The sequence below is a fragment of the Rhinoraja longicauda genome, chromosome 33 (assembly GCF_053455715.1).
Source record: "Rhinoraja longicauda isolate Sanriku21f chromosome 33, sRhiLon1.1, whole genome shotgun sequence".
NCBI classification, from domain to species: domain Eukaryota; kingdom Metazoa; phylum Chordata; class Chondrichthyes; order Rajiformes; family Arhynchobatidae; genus Rhinoraja; species Rhinoraja longicauda.
Window position 1 is genome coordinate 10,308,721 of NC_135985.1, and position 21,856 is coordinate 10,330,576.

General features: G+C 42.2%; 1 protein-coding gene across 7 annotated transcripts in view; it reads left to right on the forward strand.

Moving 5' to 3' along the window:
- The window catches only part of arnt2 (aryl-hydrocarbon receptor nuclear translocator 2), a 182,135-nt gene that overhangs the window by 78,277 nt on the left and 82,002 nt on the right, over nucleotides 1-21,856 (forward strand). For all 7 annotated transcript variants that reach the window (XM_078427361.1, XM_078427363.1, XM_078427357.1 and 4 more), the window contains 2 exons: nucleotides 5,998-6,132; nucleotides 14,902-14,976. In XM_078427361.1, coding sequence (XP_078283487.1) covers nucleotides 5,998-6,132; nucleotides 14,902-14,976 — 210 coding nt within the window. The remainder of the gene's footprint in view (nucleotides 1-5,997; nucleotides 6,133-14,901; nucleotides 14,977-21,856) is intronic.

The window sequence follows — 21,856 nt, forward strand, 5'->3', positions numbered from 1 at the left end:
ATATGTGATTTTTTTCTATTATAAATCTGAAATTGTGGAGTACAGAGGCAAATAAATAAATGATGGGTCTTTGTCCCAAACATTATGGAGGGCACTGTACACCACTATAAGATCACATACACCTCATATTCTCCCTCTAGTTACCCTTTTTTCCCTTACTGTACATAAAATCTCTTTGGATTTTCCTTAATATTATCTACCTGAGATATCTCCTTCTCTCTTTTTACCCTCTTGATTTCCCTCTTGAGTATGTTCCTCAGTTCCCAAACCTCCTCCAGGAATACACTTGATCTCAGCTGCCTATACCTGTCCCATGTCTCTTCCTTTTTCCTGACCAGTGCCTCAATTTCTCTCGTCATCCACGCTTCCTTATTCTCACCTGCCTTACCCGTTACAACTGCCTTGGACTTCACTTTAATGTTTTTGCTAATGATTTCCTAAAAATGGTCTCTAATAGACACAATCCGAGGTCTTAGACAATGATTTATTTTAAATTATATATTTTCCCATCTATCTTGGTGAATAGTCCTCAAGTTGTCAAAAGTTCCTTTAAAAAAAAAATTGATTTTCACGATCTACGTGTACTTGGCAAGGCTAGTGAATATTGCTCATCCAAATCAACCATGAGAACCTGATAGTAGACTGTTATCATGAACGAACAGCGCCTGTCCTACTCCAATATTTAGAGCCAGTATCGAAGAAGTTTCCAGTTGACATTTATATGTAGCTTAGGAACCTGTTGGCGGTGATTATCTCAGGCAACTTCTGGTAACGTTTGTGAGCTTTGGTAATTTACCCAGGTTCCTCTTTTTCATCTTTCAGTTCAGGCAACAAATACTAATAACTAAGCACAATCTTCTCATTCCTTACGTTCACAGGAAGACAATATTTTAATGGTATCACTGCAAAGCAGAAAACCTGGTTAATATTTATCTCTTGCTTAGCCCAACCTAACTGAAGTGAAGTATGGAACCGAGTACCATCTTTGTCTAGTTGTTTCATTGTAGGGGAATCTTACAGCATAGAAGATGTCAGGTCCTTTCAGTCTATTAAATCTATGATGGTTATCAAAAAAATACCATCAATCCTGTTCTGCACATTTCCTTGTAACGCTTCTCGTCTCACACGTCCATCAGCCCCATCCTGATCCTCCTACCACTCATCTATACCGTGGTGTAAATGGCAATGCCCAGGGAAAGCCCACAGATTTATAGGGGAAATGTGCAAAGACCACAGAGACAGTCCCTACTGAGGCAGACACAAAATGCTGGAGTAACTCGGCGTTACAGGCAGCATCTCTGGAGAGAAGGAATGGGTGGCGTTTCGAGTCGAGACCCTTCTTCAGACTGAGGCATTTCCCACTGAGGCATTTGGGCAAGAGGGGGGAGCGGAAAACTGGAGCAAGGTGGAAGAAGACATTGGACCCCAGCACTGATGGGTGGTAAAGGATGGAATGGGGTAATGGTCATGGGAGCCCAGCACTGATGGGTGTTCAGATGGGATGGGGTAGGAGGACGTAGGAACCAGCAGTGATCAGTGGGAAAGGATGGGATGTGGGCATCAGAGGGGGAACATTGGAGTCCAGCACTGATGGATGGAAGGTGGTGACATTGGCTTTTGGGCCCAGTCCAACAGTAATGGATGGTTGAAATACAGAAGTCTGCTGCTGCTGGAAATCTGAAATAATAACAGAAAATGCTAGAGATACTCAGCAGGGTAGGCAGCGTCTGTTGGAGGGGCAAATGTTAGCTCTTTTTCTTTCCAGGGATGCTGTTTGGCCTGCTGAATATTTCCAACATTTTAAAAACTGAACATCGGGGGATCACGGGTTCCATGGTGTGGCATGGGTAAAAGGTGGTGTTTAATCATCGGAGGTTGAGGAAAGGCACAGTGGAGCAGTTGATGGAGCATTTGCCTTACAGCACCAGAGACCTGGATTCAATCCTGACCTTGGGTATTTTCTCTGTGGAGTTTGCACATTCTCCCTGTGTTTGCATGGGTCTCCTCCCACATCCCAAAGGTGATCAGGTTGGTGGGTTAATTGCTGCTCTAAATTGCCCCTAGGGGTAGCAATGGAACCCAGCTAATAGTGTGTGGAGAATTAAAAATTGAATAAATGTAGGATTACTCTAAATGCATTGTTGATGGTTGGTACAGACTCAGGGGGCCTGTTTCTGTGTTGTATCCCTCTATAACTCTTCTTAGTATTATGTCACTAAAAAACAATGTGCAGTTAAATTTCTAGACAATGATACTGACATCAGGGGGAAAATATTATGTTGCAAAAGAGAATTGTTGCCATGCTGCTGGTTTTCTGGAAATGTTTCTAAATTGATTACGCATTACGCATTGAAGCTTAAATAGAAACAAAAAATAGGAGCATGAGGATGTGCCATAATTTTGCAGACTAATCTTTTGCATGTGCCTCATCACAAGATTTCCAAAAATCTAAAATGCCAGATTCTCTGGTTTTTCATCTATTCTGCTAGTTACTTCCTCACAAAATTCTAATAGATATATTAAGTATGATTTTCCTTTCACAAATACGTGTTGACCTTGTCCAGTCCTGTCATTCCTCACCGTGTACTGGTAGATCTCAGTCCTGTCATTCCTCACCGTTTACTGGTAGATCTTTTATAATGGACTCCACTATTATCCCTGCCATCACTGCCAGACTAACCACATTATTTTTCTCTAACCCCTTTTTTAATATATTGTGGTTGCATTAGCTACCCTCCAATCCATTGGAGCCGTTCCACGGACTAAAGAATCTGTCTCTAATACCTTCAAGTTTCCTAACGCCGTTTCCCTACTAATGCTGATTTCATTTGGTTTTTCCCTCTCACTAGACCCTTTGTTCTCCAACAATCCTGGGAGGTTATTTGTATCTTACTTTGTGAAGACAGAATCAGAACGTGTAATTAATTGGTCTGCTGTTTCTTTGTATCCCATTTAAAAATCCCATATTTCTATTCATATGGGAGCTATATTTGTCTTCACTAATGTTTTTTTCTCTTCACATTAACGGTAGAAGCAATGAAAGCTACTTTTTATGTTCTCTACAAGCACTCTCGTATTCTATTTTGCCTCTAATCCATTGGTCCACTTTTGCTGAATTCTACATTGCTTCCAATCCTCAGGTTTGCTAGGATCCCCTCTACTTCAGTTTCCCCGCTCAGGTTATTCCTATTACACTGTCATTCTGGTTCAAATACTTCCCAATAACACCAGCAAACACCCTTGTGAGAATATTGATAGACTGAAAAAAGATGCATTACCTTGACTGAACTATTATTCAGTTCAGATCTACAAGAGAAAATCAATGCTAATGGAAATATGAAATTACTGTTTTTGCAATATTTTGTGATGTGAAAATTGGCTGCTTAGTTGGGCTAAATTGTTTACTCCACCCAGCATGTGTTAAAAATACATTGACCACATGTATTGCAACAGTTCGAAAAAGCAAGTAACCACCAATCTTTCTAATGTGAATAAGAGATGGCCAATAAATGTTGGGTTTGCCAGTATTTCCCACATCCCATCAGTGAATAATATTCTATGAATTGCATTGTTCAGAATAAAATCCCACACAACTTATTGCACAACAATATAACCTGGATGTTGATCCCAGTTGTGTGAATTATAATGAAGAGTAATTAGGTTGCGAGGCATTCTATTTTCAGCAGTCTGTGGTTATAGCCATTTTGGGACTCCCTAAATGGTGCCCTGTAATTTGTGGAATACCAGATCACAAAGCGGCTTTAGTGCTAAGACTTGCACTGTAGAACTTTAGCCAAGATGCTGCAGTTTAGCTACAACATTGGCATCTTTCCAACATTGGAAGATTTCCAAAGTATGCTCATTCACAAATATCATATTTGTTGTTTCCTACAAGGCTAAGTAATGTTCCATCAGTCAACTTTCAATTATCAGCAGAATAATGTAAAATATAACTGATAAATTGCACTCGGGACGTGCAGAACCAACTCTGGTTCTGGTTTTGTTGTAATGCATAGTTCCAAACTTCTTCATAACATTGGTCAAAATATAAACTAAAGAGTGGAATTTCAGTGTGAGATGAGATGACATCAACATCATAGTTGACCAACTGTGACATCAAGGTGCTTTGATAAAACTGAAGCCAATGGGTATTAAGGGTTCGAGTCGTACCTTTCTCAAAGGAAGATGTTTGTGGTTTTTCTAGCCATTCAACGCAGCTTGAGGATAAGGCTGCTGGAGTTCTTGGGGATAGTACCCTAGACTCACCACCAGTTTGTTGCATTCATGACCTTCCAGTACAAGGTCAGAAGGGATGTTCAGTTATGATTTGCACAATGTTTAATTCCTTTTGCAACTCCCCTGTAAATGATGTTACATGCCTGCCTGTAACAAAACTTAGACCACGTTTGGACATGGGATGATAAGTGCAAATACATTTGCACCTCAAAACTACCAGGCATTGAGTATCTCCTGCAAGGGACAATCTAGCAACCCACCCTTGCAGTACTGTTGCCTAGTCCCATTCCATCAACATCCTGAGGTGTCATCATGAGTGGGAACTCAACTGAACCAGCCACAAGGTCTGTGGCTGCAAGAGAAGCTCAGAGGCTGGATATCTCACCAGTCATCCCAAAATATGGACGTGTGGGGAGTCTGATGAAACACTCTCCACTTGCTCAAAAAAAACCTAATTTTCTTGACAACATCCAAGTCAGAACAGGTGTTGTATTGTCACCTGATCAGCCACCCTAAATATTAATTCTCCTTTACACTGGCACACTGTTGCTGGGTGTATTCTCTACAAAATGCACTAAAGTAGCTTATCTAGGATGCTCCAATAGAACTGCCCAAATCTGTGACCTCTTCCACTAAGAAGGACATGAGCAGCAGACTTCCCACCTGTTTTCATATCATTGGCAACTGAATATCTTACACTCTACCCCCTCCTCCAGCTCATTGCGATAAAGCATAAATAATTGAAGGCGAAGTACTGATCCCAGGGGTATTCCACCAGTTGCAGCCACAACCAGCCTGCAAAGCCAGCAGTATCCGAAAGGTGGATTATTATCAAAGTGGAGAGAGACGAAAAGTGAATGAAGTACAGAGGGATTGACATCCATAGATGGCTGTTTTCAAGCATGATAGATGCTAATAGAACAGATTGTGAGCTAACCTGCAAGTAATAGGATTCTCACAATCATTGGTATTGTTTGCATGTGTCACAAGAAAGTATACAAAACAACAAGTTCACTTGGACTCAGCATATGTTCTTGTGGCAAAATCACGTATTCTGTAATGTTTTCAATAATACAGATAAATCAGCCTATTAAAGTGTCAAAGGAATAGATCATCTTGATTTTATTTTAACATAAATATCTTTTTTACTGCTTATACTGATCTTGACGGCTTTACTTCTATTTCACCTTGTTTCTGCAAATACGATTGTATTAAGGCTGCAGCACCAAGGCAGGTAGACGGAGTTAGGAAGCAGATGAGTTACGATCTTATTTAGCGAGGTGATTTGAATGGCTTCCTCCTGTTCCTATAAATTTCTCTCCAAACAGCCGGGTGCCGATAACTGTGGGCAATAAAAATATGCCCACTTAGAGTGCAATTTGTACAAAAGGACAACCCACTGTTTTCTGAATCACTTCCCCTCCACGCAGTAGTGTCAGGAAGGGGAAACGTTTAGGCAAGTACTTCACTTGAAGCTAAGCTTGGATTTCAGCCTTTTTTGAAGTATTAATTTAGCTACCATATAAAGATACTGTAAAAATCAATGTTTTTTATGATGATCTCAGCTGATGACAGATCAACTCTCATTAGGGTTTGGGACGGGGTTCACTGCATCTCGCAGGGCAAGGCCTTGCCTTTTCTATTGAAAAATAGGCTGTCTGTCCAACTGAATTATTGCTTGAAACTTGAGAGGTAAATGAACACACTTTGAATGCGGAATTGCAGCTCAATTTCTTTTAATTCCTATACAATGTTTCTCAGGTCACCAGTTCACCGGTGTGCATGGATATGAATGGCCACGCCATCCCCACAGAGTTCTTGTCCAGACATAATTCCGATGGACTCTTCACGTTTGTGGATCACAGATGCATCACTGTCATTGGCTATCAACCGCAGGTTAGTTCCTCTGCTCATGTATTTACAGTCTTTTACAAAGATCTCTTCATTTGATTAATGCTCTTTTCCATAGCTTTAATGTCTGAAATTTATCCTGATCTCATCAGTTCTTTACAGTACTGAAGTACAGTATGAGCACTGCAGCAAGATATTTGAGATGGGCAAATATTTATTTGTATCGGATGGAGGCAGCATTAGAGAAGTACGGTCTGAATACATGTTTTTTTTGCCTTTACTAAAGGTTGTAAATCATGAATGTGCCGTGGGCTGTGGTAATCTTGTCTGTCAACCAAATACGTTCAGACCAAGCTAATGTTAATGTGTCCGTTTAAAAGAAGCACTGACAGGCTTCTCCTACTAACAGCTAATTCCCATCCATCCACACATTGCAAGGGATCGTCTTTTGCTTAAGAAATGTCTTCACCCTTGTGGCACAGCTGGTAGATTCCGTTCTGACCACCAATGCTGTTTGTGTTAAATTTGCATGTTCCCCCCTCTGACGGCAGTTGTTTCCTCTGGATGTCCTAGTTTCCTTCCACATCCCTAAGACATGTCAGCAGACCGGTTCAGTCACCACTGTAAATACCCATAGCTGGCACGAGTGTAGGATTAGTGCACAAAAGAACACTGGAGTAACTCAGCGGGTCAGACAGCATCTTTGGAGAACACAGATCGGTGGCATTTCGAGTTGAGGCCCTTCTTTGGACTGCTGCAGATGGGTGCTATATGACCACTTAGACCCAGTGGGCTGATGGGCCTGTTTCAATGCCGTGTGATTCTATCATTCTAAAATATATGCACTGATTGTTGTCTGATTTTAGACAATGGACAAAAGGAATTGTAAAAATTGAATAATTTTTTTACCAGTTTAAGAAAATTTCAAGCACAGAGGTTTCTTGGAGTGTTGTAATCTCCTGATCATCTGCGATCTCCAGACTTAAAGTGTGTGTATTTGTTAGATCAGTACTCTATTCTTTAAGTAGTATAAGAAAATAACTGCAGATGCTGGTACAAATCGAAGGTATTTATTCACAAAATGCTGGAGTAACTCAACAGGTCAGGCAGCATCTCGGGAGAGAAGGAATGGGTGACGTTTTGGGTCGAGACCCTTCAGACTGATGTCAGGGGGGCGGGACAAAGGAAGGATATAGGTGGAGACAGGAAGATAGAGGGAGATCTGGGAAGGAGGAGGGGAAGAGAGGGACAGAGGAACTATCTAAAGTTGGAGAAGTTGATGTTCATACCACTGGGCTGCAAACTGCCCAGGCGAAATATGAGGTGCTGTTCCTCCAATTTCCGGTGGGCCTCACTATGGCACTGGAGGAGGCCCATGACAGAAAGGTCAGACTGGGAATGGGAGGGGGAGTTGAAGTGCTCGGCCACCTGGAGATCAGTTTGGTTAATGCGGACCGAGCGCAGGTGTTCAGCGAAGCGATCGCCGAGCCTGCGCTTGGTTTCGCCTATGTAAATAAGTTGATATCTAGAGCAGCGGATACAACAGCTGAGGTTAGAGGAGGTGCAGGTGAACCTTTGTCTCACCTGGAAAGACTGTTTGGGTCCTTGGATGGAGTTAAGGGGGGAGGTAAAGGGACAGGTGTTGCAACTCGTGCGGTTGCAGGGGAAAGTGCCCGGGGATGGGGTGGTTTGGGTAGGAAGGGACGAGTGGACCAGGGAGTTACGGAGGGAACGGTCTCTGTGGAATGCAGAGAGGGGAGGGGATGGGAAGATATGGCCAGTGGTGGGGTCCCATTTTAGGTGACGGAAATGTTGGTGGATGATTTGTTGGATCCGCTGGCTGGTGGGGTGGAAGGTGAGAACGAGGGGGATTCTGTCCTTGTTGCGAGTGGGGGGAGGGGGAGCAAGAGCGGAGCTGCGGGATGTAGAAGAGACCCTAGTGAGAGCCTCATCTATAATATCACATATCATATATATACAGCGCGGAAACAGGCCTTTTCGGCCCACCAAGTCCGCGCCGCCCAGCGATCCCCGCACATTAACACTATCCTACACCCACTAGGGACAATTTTTTACATTTACCCAGTCAATTAACCTACATACATAATGGAGGAGGGGAAGCCCCGTTTCCTGAAGAACGAGGACATCTCTGAAGCACTAGTGTGAAACACCTCATCCCGGGCGCAGATGCGGCGTAGACGGAGGAATTGGGAGTAGGGGATAGACTTTTTGCAGGGGACCGGGTGGGAAGAAGTGTAGTCCAGATAGCTGTGCGAGTCAGTGGGTTTATAGTAAATGTCCGTCACTAGTCTGTCTCCTGTGATGGAGATGGTGAGGTCCAGAAACGGGAGGGAGATGTCGGAGATAGTCCAGGTATATTTAAGGGCAGGATGGTAATTGGAGGTGAAGTGTATGAAGTCAGTGAGTTCTGCATGGGTACAAGAGGTAGCACCAATGCAGTCGTCGATGTAGCGGAGGTAGAGTTCGGGGATGGGGCCGGTGTACGCCCGGAACAGGGATTGTTCGACGTACCCGACTATTCTTTAAGCATTTCTTTAAATTGTTGCGCCTGTTCAATGAAATTAACTAGTTTAAGGCCAAAAAATATCATGTCCAATTCCACACTGGACTATCTTTTTCCTTTTAAGAAAAAATACTCTCTCTGAAATGAATCCTACATTTATTTAACTTTGTTTATAATTATTTTTGCCTGATTTTTAATTATTCAGGATATCTTAGTGCTCCTTAGGGTTGAGGATGTATGCACACACTCAATAGCTAATTACATGGGCAGTTTACAGTCAGAGTCCAGCATTAACTAGTGAAGCAGGTAGGTGGGACCCAGAATAATAGTGCAGGGAGGCTGAAAATAGAAAAGGCAAGTCTAGTGGACAGAGCAGATGGAGACTGGTGGGGAACATGAAAGGGCTGGTAAATTTTACTACATTTACTGTAATGTCAGGAGCCTCACAGATCAGGTGGCCCGAGCTGAGAGGATAGATCAGCACATGGGATTATGATATCATTGCAATCAAGGAAATGCAGTTGATTGTCATGTGTAAACGGAAGGTACAGTGGAAAGCTTTTGTTGCATTCTAACCAGTCAACGTTAGAGTGGTAAGAAGTGTAAGAGATAGTGCCACACATTAACGTCCTGACATAATCTATCCCACGATGCTAAGGAAGGAAGGGAGGGGATTTTTGAGGCTCTGACAGAGATTTGTGCATCTTTGTTATCCCATTGTTTGAAAAGGGCAATGGTCATAAGCCAGGAAGGTAGAGTTTACATCAAGACAATTATTGAAGGCAGAGTGGTAGACGTGACCTACATGGAATGTAGTACACCACCGAAACAAGGAACAAGAATGCTGGTCACACAGCTTCTCTGAAGAACATGGGTAGGTGGCTTTTCAGGCCATGGACACCTTCTTCAGACTGATTGTGGTGTGGGAGGATGAGAGCTGGAAGAAAGGAGGGACAGACGAAGGCCTGACAAATGTTTGGTGGATACAGGTGATGAGGGTTTTGGATAGGCAGATGGTTGGACAAAGGCCAGAGATGAAAAGACAAAGTGTGAGATAAGGGTATAAATGTTGTGAATTGTGAAGCTGGAGGAAGGAATGTAGGTGGGAGAGGAAGGGGAAGGGGAGAGATGGGTGTGAGTACAAGTGGGCAAAGGGAAGAGGGGGAGATGGGGTGTGGGGGGAGGTAGGGAGGGTTTGATAAGGCTTTTGACAAAGTCCTGCATGGTAGGCTGGTCCAGAAGGTTTAAGGCACAAGCAATCCAGGTTGTGGTTGAATTAGCAAGTTACAGAGAGGAGCTGATTCCGGCATGAACAGATTGGATTTAATGATATATGTTATGAATCCCATATAATCCCAAATAACAATTCCCATATGTAATGTTGACATCAAACTTGAGAGTATGGTATTGGTTAATATTGGGACAAGCTGTCACACATTAGAAGATTACAATTCTTTAATTTGCAGTAATGACATATAATTGGCAAATAAATGTAAAGAGATCTGTGTGAGATATTACATAGGGTAGGAAAAATAGCAAAAACCAGCGAGAGAGATAGAAAACAAAGGAAGCTCTGATTATTTCTGTACAAATTGATAAAAGTAGCAAGGCACGCTAATTAGGTAATCAATAAAGTTTAGCCACTCGAGTTTAATAAAACAAAAGAATGGTTAGGAAGGTACCAGAAATGGTAGATTACTTCAATCATGAAAGGCTGGACACAACTGGGACATCAGCAGCAGAAACACTCTTGAAAGGAGAATGTTGCAGTGGGTTTAATCGAGGATTATAAATTATAAATAGAATCAGTAGGCCAGAACTTGCTGGGGAATTCTGATAGTTCTGTGGTGAACTGCCAGCAGTTTCCCACTGCAGGTTTGGGACTCCCAATCTCACAGGCAACGCTCTACTGCTGATTTCCCGGTGTATTCTGCCACTGGACATGGCATGAATGAATGAATGAATGAATGAATGAATGAATAAGTTTATTGGCCAAGTGTGCATATACAAGGAATGTGCCTTGGTGCTCCGCTCACAAATGACAACACAAACATACAGTTAACAATTAAGAATAAAGCATAACCACATCAAAACAATAAGGATGCAACATTACGGTTTAAACATGTGGGTGAAAATAAACCAGAGCAAAAAAGAGACTACAGACTTTGGTTATTGAGTAAAACTATCACTCGTGGAAATAAAGCTGTTTTTATGTCTGGCTGTGGCTGCTTTGATAGTCCGGAGTCGCCTTCCAGAGGGAAGTGCTTCGAAGAGTTTGTGGCCAGCGTGAGAGGCGTCAGAGATGATCTTGCCTGCTCGCTTCATGGCCCTTGCAGTGTACAGTTCGTCAATGGGGGGAAGGTTGCAGCCAACAACCTTCTCAGCTGTGCGAACGATCCGTTGCAGCCTCCGGATGGCGTGCTTGGTGGCTGAGCCAAACCAGACCATGATGGAGAAGGTGAGGACGGACTCAATGATAGCAGTATAGAATTGGACCATCATTGCCTGTGGCAGATTGTATTTCCTCAGTTGCCGCAGGAAGTACATCATCTGTTGGGCCTTTTTGACTGTGGAGTCGATGGTGGCCTCCCATTTAAGGTCCCTGGAGATGATGGTTCCAAGGAACTTAAATGACTACACAGATGTGACTATGGTGTTGTTGATGGTGAGTGGGGGGAGGGGAGGGGGATCTCTTCGAAAGTCTACAATTAGTTCCACTGTCTTGAGAGCATTGAGCTCCAGGTTGTTGCGATGGCACCAGGACGCCAGCTGTGTCACTTCCCCTCTAGGCAGATTCCTCCCCATCCTGGATCAGTCCAATCAGGGTAGTGTCATCCGCAAACTTGAGGAGCTTGACAGAGGAGTCTGTGGAGGTGCAGTTGTTGGTGTAGAGAGAGTAAAGGAGAGGGGAGAGTACGCAGCCTTGCGGTGCCCCTATGCTGAGGGTCTGCGGGTCCGAGATGTGCTTTCCCAGCCTCACATGCTGCTTCCTGTCCGTCAGGAAGTTGATGATCCACTGACAGAGGGGTTGAGGCACAGTCAGCTGGGAGAGTTTGTAATGTAGTAGCTCTGGCACAATGGTGTTAAAAGCAGAGCTAAAGTCCACAAACAGAATCCTGGCATAGGTCTAGGTGCTGGAGGATGAAGTGCAGGCCTAGATTGACTGTGTCGTCCACCGAACTATTGGCCCTGTATGCAAACTGCAGGGGGTCCAGTAGGGGGTTTGTGATGTTTTTCAGCTGGGCCAGCACAAATCTTTCAAAGGTCTTCATGACTACAGAGGTAAGTGTGACAGGTCTGTAGTCATTAAGACCAGTGATCCTTGTCTTTTTGGGTACAGGGACAATAGTGGAGACCTTGAAGCAGGCAGGGACAGTGCAGGTTTGCAGGGACTGGCTGAAAATGTCCTGGCATTTATACTGGTTTTCCGGATCAGTGCATTGTAAACTGTGTAGTTAAGTAGCCCTCAGGAAGGAGTCATGTCCGGCGCTGTACGGCATCATCATTTTCCAATGTTCTCTCGACTCTGGATCAGTTTCTGCGGACTGGAGGGTAGCCAATGTAACTCCACTTTTTAAGAAAGGTGGGAGGGAGAAAATGGGGAATTATAAACCAGTTAGCCTTGGGGAAGTTAGTCTGAAGAAGGGTCTCGACCCGAAACGTCACCTATTCCTTCTCTCCAGAGATGCTGCCTGACCCGCTGAGTTACTCCAGCATTTTGTGTCTACCTTCGATTTAAACCAGCATCTGCAGTTCTTTCCTACACAGCCTTGGGGAAGATGCTGGAGTCGATTATTAAAGATGTTATATAGCAGCGCATTTGGAAAGCAGTGATGGGATTGAACAAAGTCAGCATTGATTTATAAAGGGGAAATTATGCTTGACTAATCTTTTGGAATTTTTTTGAGGATGTAACAAGTAGAATGGATAAGGGAGAGCCAGTGGATGTTGTGTATCTGGACTTTCAAAAAGCCTTTGACAAGGTCCCACACAAGAGAGTGTGCAAAATTAGAGCACATGGTATTGGGGGTTGGGATTTGACATGGATAGGGAACTGGTTGGCAGACAGGAAGCAAAGAGTAGGAATTAACGGGTCCTTTTCAGAATGGCAGGCAGTGACTAATGGGGTGCCACAAGGCTCGGTGCTGGGATCCGAGTTGTTTACAATATATATTAACAATTTGGACAAGGGAATTAAATATAACATCTCTAAGCTTGCGGATGACACAAAGCTAGGTGGCAGTGTGAGCTGCGAGGAGGATGCTATGAGGCCGCAGGGTGACTTGAATAGGTTGGGTGAGTGGGCAGAAGCATGGCAGATGCAGTATAATGTGGATAAATGTGAGGTTATCCACTTTGGTGGCAAGAACAGGAAGGCAGATTATTATCTGAATGGTGTCAGATTAGGAGAAGGGGAGGTCCAACGAGACCTGGGTGTGCTTGTACATCAGTCACTGAAAGTAAGCATGCAGGTACAGCAGGCCATGAAGATAGCCAATGGCATGTTGGCCTTCATTGCGCGAGGATTTGAGTTTAGGAGCAAGGAGGTCCTACTGCAGTTGTGCAAGGCCCTGGTGAGGTCGCACCTGGAGTATTGTGTGCAATTTTGGTCTTCTAATTTGAGGAAGCACAATATTGCTATTGAAGCAGTGCAGCGTAGGTTGACCAAGTTAATTCCTGGGATTGCTGGACTGACGTATGATGAAAGAATGGGTCAACTGGGCTTGTATTTGCTGGAATTTAGGATGAGAGGGGATGTTATAGTATAGAAATATAAAATTCTTAGATTGGACTGGGTAGATGCAGAAAAAATGTTTCCGATGTTGGTACTAATTTTGGATGATCAGCCATGATCATATTGAATGGCGGTGCTGGCTCAAAGGGTCGAATGGCCTATTCCTGCACCTAGTTTCTATGTTTCTACCGCTGCACCACTGTGTCGCCAATATCTAGCTCCAAATGCGGCACTTCTGGAGAACAAGTCTGCTTCTTTCTGATAGTTAACACATTCATGTTCCCACTTTGATGAAGAAGTGTTGTTAAGTTATGGTGATGCTCCACAACAGTTTTTGTATGCTCTCTACATAACGCCATATTCATTGCATTCAAGGATACCATAGATGCCCAAGTATACCATAGATGCAGTTGACATCTGTATATTTGTTGATTGTCCAAATAGTGTCTTGGCATAGATTTTACATTATGGAATTAATCCTGCTCAAAATCATAAATAGTCTCCAGACCAAATGCTTAATTCTGCACAGCATACTAGTTCAAACTGAAGCAAAGTGTGAGCTTTGGAAGCTGTCCAGCACTCTAGCAATTGACAATGAATCTGACTTAATAGTTGACCAACCCAAGGATTTCCCATGTTTAATTTTGATCCAGAATATGGTGGGACATTTTTCATTCCAAAAGTCATCACTGAAAATTTAAGCAGATGCAGACAGTGTGTAATAATTTTAGATCTGATGAAAGACTTTTGGCTGGTATTAAATAGTACAAAGGACCAGATGGACTCCACTTGGTTATATATCTACTTGAGATCTCCTTCATGGGTGGCATCCAGTCGACAGTTCTGTTAAGTTATTTAGATTTTGAAAATCTAATCAAAGTTTTGCTGATTTTGTCTTTGAAAGCAGTAATCACATGTTAATTGATATTATCGACGAAGGTAATGATGATGAGGGTCCAGAACTTACCTGATTAGACCTTGATGTGTTGTTACACCAGCTTGTGTTATCCTGTTCTATTTTAGTTTGTGTGTAGTTCCAGCAGCAATGTCACTGTTTTTGTGTGAAAACTACATCAGTCCAAGCCCTTCTGACTAATCTAACAGTAGCTTGCAATTCACAGCTAAAGTTGATACAAAGGGAAGGGCATACAGAGAAAGGGGGAAAAGAAGATGGGAATCTTACATCTAGAAAGAGATTGGGGGACAAAGTCATTTATAGAAACACGGATGGATAGAAAAAAACATTCAAGACAATTTGTTGTTTTCATTAAGAGAAAAACACAAGGAACAAATGCTGGAATCATGAGTAAAACTTAGCAAGTCTGACTGCATCTCTGGAGGACATGGATAGACGACGTTTTGGGTTGGGACTCCTCAGTTGTTTTTATTGCCCTTGGATTTCTATTTAGTTAAGTTTATATACCAGTCTGCCATGATTAAAATTAGAATCAGGAAATAGGCTGGATTACAACACAGCCACCTCCTGCAAGAATTGTTGTTAGGAATAATAAGCTGTTCTGTTACTTAAGTGCATTACTTTTTTATTTCTCGTCAGGAGCTTCTGGGAAAGGATATCGTAGACTTTTGCCATCCTGAAGATCAAACCCATGTGCGAGACAGTTTTCAGCAGGTATTTATAGCATCTGGCGATATACAAGGGCAATTGTGTGTAGGAAGGAACTGCAGATGCTGGTTTAAACGGAAGATAGACACAAAATGCTCGAGTAGCACAGCGGGATAGGCAGCATCTCTGGAGAGAAGGAATGGGTGACGTTTTGGGTCGAGACCCTTCTTCAGACACTGAGTCCCGCTGAGTTACTCCAACATTTTGTGTCTTTTCAAGGACAACCTCCATGTGTGGTGCAACTGCTCATCTTTGGGTGAACGATTTCCAGTTATGTTCTTTTCATGAACTTTCCATGTTCATCTTAAATCTCCAAACATATGTATTTTTAGTCTTGTCTTGTTGATACTGCACCAACCACCGCTGTTGGGCTATAAACGTGCAGTCCCTCATGCATGCAGTTGCAGATTTAAAACTTTAGAATTGGTGTTATGAAATCAAACACATTTAATACTTTCCTAAAGTGCAGGATTCAATTGTGACTGAAGTACCTGATCCCACAACTGAAGCTTTATGTGCAAAGAACTTTAAAGTGACTTCATTACTTATGGTTAAGAACAAAGCACGAATACTTAGCCTTTAAAAGATTCATTTCTGGTCTACTTTCATCTCAGATTGATATGGTATATATGTACCAGCTACCATTTGGAGCACTGTTATTTTCCTAAATCAATATTGAGGAATATATCAATATCTACTATCAAACCATTGGCAGATTTCACACACGAGAGAGTGACTAAAGAGGTTTATTCTTTATTCCAACATACAACATTTTCATTGCGCAGTTTGTGTTTTTTCCCCCTCTGAGCCTAAAGATCATGGCTCAAGTCCCACTCCAAAATTCTGAACACATAACCCAGGCTGACGCTTCATTTGCAGTAATGAGGGAGTGCTGCACTTATCAGATAAGTCTTTAAACAGGTTAGGTCGGATTGTACTGGACTTGGCCCACTGCATCAACTTGAGCCCGACACAGAGCAGCAATCTTCTGTACGTGACAAGCCTCCCTCGAGCTGGAGCAGGTCACAAGTGGTGACTATCCCTCCGATGGGATCCATCACAGACATTGCTGCTGTTTATAACAGGGTTGCAATCCTGGATTGGATAATTGGAGTCATTTAAGACTATTGGAAATGTTTCCAAATAAAGTAGGAATATAAAGTAAAACTACTTGAAATAATTAGAAATAACTAGACCAAGTTGGGCCCAAACCTGCATTGGTGCAGTACCCTCTCCTTTCCCCCCCTCCCCCTCCCCACCCCCCCCTCCCCCCTTCCTATCCACCTTCCCCTCCCTCCCTGGGAGATAGATTTAAACTTTAAAATGTGAATAACTTTTAAAATATAACACCGATTTCAACGAAACCTCTTCCATTAGCACCAAAGTGACGACGGTGAGTAAGGTGGGCCTAAAATTGTCGCGCTATCGTGTACTGTTTTGGCTGTAGTTCAGGACCAAACAAACGAGAGTTTTAGTATATAGATTAACAACATTAAGATAAAATCAAAATGAATAAGCTCTGATTCCTTCATGGATTGCACTGCTCTCCATTTGCTCGCATAAAGCTGAGGCATTTCAACAAAATGTGTCTAGTCCCTTAGCTCAGCAGTTACTGCAATGCGACTGGATTTAATGGGGAGCCCAGCTATAGAGCAGAAGGATTAATGTGCTTGCATCTAGCTTTCTCCATGCCGCTGACTTGACTTTTTTCAAAGCCCCAGCACAGAAGTCAAGTTGACCAGCGAGGAGCATAGAGGCATAGGCGAGCCTGGTTATTATCTCAATGCTATTTGTAGAATCTTACTCTGTGCCAATAGGCTACCACGTGTCATGTCCTGGATCCTATACAAAACATCTAAACTACCTAATTGTTTGTAAACAATCTGAAGTCCTCCTCTCCTGATATTTAAGTATGATTTATTTCAATTTTCCCATTTTCTCATTTATTCCCCATTTTTTAAGATGAAATAAAGGCCTTGAATGTTGTTTCAGCCAAAACATCCCTTGCCCAGCACCCTTGAATTCAACAGATTCATTAACTACACGTGTCTTTAATCAATTTATTTTGTAACATAATGCATCCGGCAATATATTCATGCACTTTATTATTGAGCATGCGTCTCATTCAATCTTTCCATTATACACCAATCTTATCAGTAAAAACACCGTGCTTAGTTTGGAGAGCAGCACTGTAGGCAATGTTGTTTTCACTGGCGTTACAATATAGCTGGAGAAAAATACAAATTTTATCTGAGCCCCTCATTCAACACTTTGTTCTTGCATCCATAAAGTTATTTCTGACCTCGCCTGAGCTGCTGACGTTATCAGAGATTTGATAACATGCAAAGAGAAAGAGAGGAATGTGAAACATATGGACATTTGGTTTTGAACCTGTAAACATTGTGTTCACGTTTATTTTCCTGGGAAAGAAAACGATATGAACTGCAGTGGGAAACTTGGACCTATGTGTTGCATACTTGAGGCCAAAAATAACATGGGAACGGTATCATCAGATTTATCGTGTAATCGGAAGCCCTTGATCTGGGAACTCAGAAATCATGCGTCCTTTGTAACCCTGTGAAAGGGCGCAGTGTAGGTTTCTGTTCTTTCAAGGGTGTTGGTCAAGGGAAGTTTTTTCCATCCTTTAATCGCAAGTTTTGAAAATCAAAAGACACTATTTTGTAATCAATCTGGGAACAAAGAACACTTAAATATGACTGACAAGACAAGTAGAATTTTATCTTCCTTTTCAAAGGGGATAGTTTGGGGAGTTCATTCAGTTTATAATATCTTCACTTTCACATTCTGTGCATCCTCACTTCGACCATCTCCAACTCTATATCACTCCATTCAACTTTTGCTCAGCTTCCAGATCTGCTGTTTGTTTCCTTGCTGCACTCTACCTCTTCAGCCATTCAACCTTCAGAAAACCCTGACATTCCCAATTTTCATCACTATTTGCCGTTTTCCCTTCAAATACCAATCCCTTCAGGTCTTTATTTCCTTCAGAGAAACCTTCCAAGTTTTTACCTCTCAATGACTCATGAAGCCACTCTTTCAAACCTGCTTCTTTGATGAAGCTTTTAGCCATTTCACCTACAATTGTTTTATATGGCTAGAATTCAATTCGATACGGCTGCTATGAAGGACCTTGGTATTTGATATTTTGACATATATTAATGTCCTGGTCACGAGGATATAGATTAAAATGTTAGTTTCCATATGAAATGAAATAGTGAGGAGAATTTTAACAGACTTCAGAAGGGGATAGACTGACTAAATGGAAAGACAAACAGTGCCCTCCATAATGTTTGGGACAAAGACCAGTCAATTATTTATTTGCCTCAGTACTCCACAATTTGAGATTTGTAATAGACAAAATCACACGCAGTTAAAGTGCACCTAGTCAGATTTTTTAACGGGTATTTTTATACATTTTGGTTTCACCATGTAGAAATTACAGCTGTGTTTATACATAGTCCCCCCATTTCAGGGCACCATAATGTTTGGGTCACATGGCTTCACAGGCGTTTGTGATTGCTCAGGTGTGTTTAATTGCCTCCTTAATGCAGGTATAAGATAGCTCTCAGCATCTAGTCTTTCCTCCAGTCTTTCTATCACCTTTGGAAACTTTTATTGCTGTTTATCAACATGAGGACCAAAGTTGTGCCAATGAAAGTCAAAGAAGCCTTTATGAGACTGAGAAACAAAAATAAAACTGTTAAAGACATCAGCCAAACCTTATGCTTACCAAAATCAACTGTTTGGAACATCATTAAGAAGAAAGAGAGCACTGGTCAGCTTACTAATTGCAAAGGGAATGGCAGGCTAAGGAAAACCTCCACAGCTGATGACAGAAGAATTCTCTCTATAATAAAGAAAAATCCCCAAACACCTGTCCGACAGATCAGAAACACTCTTCAGGAGTCAGGTGTGGATTTGTCAATGACCACTGTCCGCAGAAGACTTCATGAACAGAAATACAGAGCCTACACTGCAAGATGCAAACCACTGGTTAGCCGCAAAAATAGGATGGCCAGGTTACAGTTTGCCAAGAAGTACTTAAAAGAGCAACCACAGTTCTGGAAAAAGGTCTTGTGGACAGATGAGACGAGATTAACTTGTATCAGAGTGATGGCAAGAGCAAAGTATGGAGGAGAGAAGGAACTGCTCAAGATCGAAAGCATACCACCTCATCTGTGACACACGGTGGTGGGGGTGTTATGGCCTGGGCATGTATGGCTGCTGAAGGTACTGGTTCACTTATCGTCATTGATGATACAACTGCTGATGGTCGTAGCAAAATGAATTCTGAAGTATATAGACACATCCTATCTGCTCAAGTTCAAACAAATGCCACAAAACTCATTGGTCGGCGGTTTATTCTACAGCAAGACAATGATCCCAAACATACTGCTAAAGCAACAAAGGAGTTTTTCAAAGCTAAAAAAAATCAATTCTTGAGTGGCCAAGTCAATCACCCAATCTGAACCCAATTGAGCATGCCTTTTTTATGCTGAAGAGAACACCGAAGGGGACTAGCCCCCAAAACAAGCATAAGCTAAAGATGGCTGCAATACAGGCCTGGCAGAGCATCACCAGAGAAGACACCCAGCAACTGAAGATGTCCATGAATCGCAGACTTCAAGCAGTCCTTGCATGCAAATGATATGCAACAAAATACTAAACATGACTACTTTCATTTACATGACATTGCCGTGTTCCAAACATTATGGTGCCCTGAAATGGGGGGATTATGTATAAACACTGCTGCAATTTCTACATGGTGAAACTAAAATGTATAAAAATGGTCTTTATTAAAATCTAACAATGTGCACTTTAACCACATGTGATTTTTTTCTATTACCAATCTCAAATTGTGGAGTACAGAGGCAAATAAATAAATGATGCCTCAAAATTTACCCTTGCCAATAATGCCAACCCAGCAATATAGTAATAACAACAGAAAGTGCTGGAAATACTCAGCAGGTCAAGCAGCGTCAATGGAAAAAGAAATCATTACCAGTTAGATACGAGACCTTTCATCAGACTTCTGGTGTCAGCATATTTTATTCTGCCTTTATTATTCATAACTATTTTATTTTGACTTCTCTCCTTGAAGCCCTTAACTTTGTCACTGTTATCCTAATCAACAGTCTCCTCAGTCTATCACTTCAACCATAAATTTGCATCTCAAGTCAAACATTCCTACTGGACCTGCCTTTTATTTCTCCCTAAGGTATGGAGCAGTTAATTTACCAGACGAATAATCCAGAGGCCTAGACTAACGATCCAGAGACCCAAGTTCAAATCCCATTATCATAGCCATGGAATTTGAATTCCGTTAATAATCTGTTATCTGGAGATAAAGCACCAACCAGTCTTCATAATGATGGCTGTGAAAATTCGCCATCTTTCTGCTGTGACCTACATATAACTCCACGCCACCCCAAATGATTGTCTCTTAATACGCTCTGAACTGGTCTAACAAGCTACTCCGTTATATTGTTATTACTACTTTGAAGCAAAAGGAATCAAACTGCTTGGAACATCAGGCATGTTGCTTAACTGGACCAGTCACACTAACATCGTGGCTGTAAGAGCAGATCAGACGCAGTGTATCCTGTGGTTAGTGATTCACTTTCCTGGCACCCTAATGCACTTACATTGGCACCAAATGCAGACATCAAATTCACTGAAAACCCAGTGAAAAATTGCATTATCCTCACAAATGTTTCGGGACTTCTTTATAAATGGGAAGAGTTAGTCAAGTTAGTTGGACCAGTCATGCAGCAGCCTAACAAGGCCATGCTCATGCCCTGATTCCACAGAGACAATCTACCAGACTCTTCAGTTACATTCCTTTGGTACATCCTGTCTTACCAACAGGACAAACACACCAGAGATGGCAGCGCAGTGGTACACAAATGAGAAGGAAGAGCTTTGGAGTTCTGAATGTTGAGTCCAGTCCTGTCTCATGGTTTGTTCACACATGGGCAAGGAAATTACCTCCTGATTACCACAGACTTCCCTCCATCAGCCAATGAATCTGTGTTCCTCTATGTTGAAGAGCACTGAGAGTAGCAGGGGTACAGAATGTACTCTGGGTGAGGGACTTCAGTGACCATCATTAAGACTGGGTCTACAAACCACCATGAATGATAAAACTTATTTTAGTGGAACCAGACAACATCCCTTCAACCAAATAGTTTGTAGGCATTCACTGTTTGAACTCACACGAATAATGCTTATGTAACCAGCTTTGTTAGCCAGAGATATTCAGGAAAGATGTGGTGAAGAAATTGTCCTTGAAAATCAATTGGCAGCTTCTACAGTGAGCAACTACATGCTGACATTCCAGATTCACTTGCGATGAACTGCCGTGTTCTCTGGCGTGTCATTTGGTTGTAAGAAGAGTGCCTTCCCATGATGATCACTCCCTTCCTCAAGAAATCATTGGTGAAGATAAGGTTAGCTGTTGACCTGTGTTATGTTTCTCATTAGTGAAATTTGGAGTGTATCCTACCAGCCATTAAAGTGTTGAGAAAGCTCACTTCCTGTTTTCTACGCTGCAAACCAGTGATTATGCAGGTTAACTGCTACTAGCCAACACTCTCACTCTGGTGCTCAGAAAATCCATTATTCCTGAGGTAAGGTAGAGTTTAACCAAGTAAAAAATATCACATCAGATAAGCATCAGTCTTGTTTTTAAATCATGTACACAGTGTTGGTAGTGACACAAAGGGTAGTGTCTGAGATCCTCTCCTGTTTTAAAAGGACTTCCATAATACTGGTGCCCAAGAAGAGCAAAGTGACGTGCCCCAACAACTACCAATCAGTGGCACTTATGTCCACAGTGATGGTGTTTGAAGAGGTTGGTTATGAC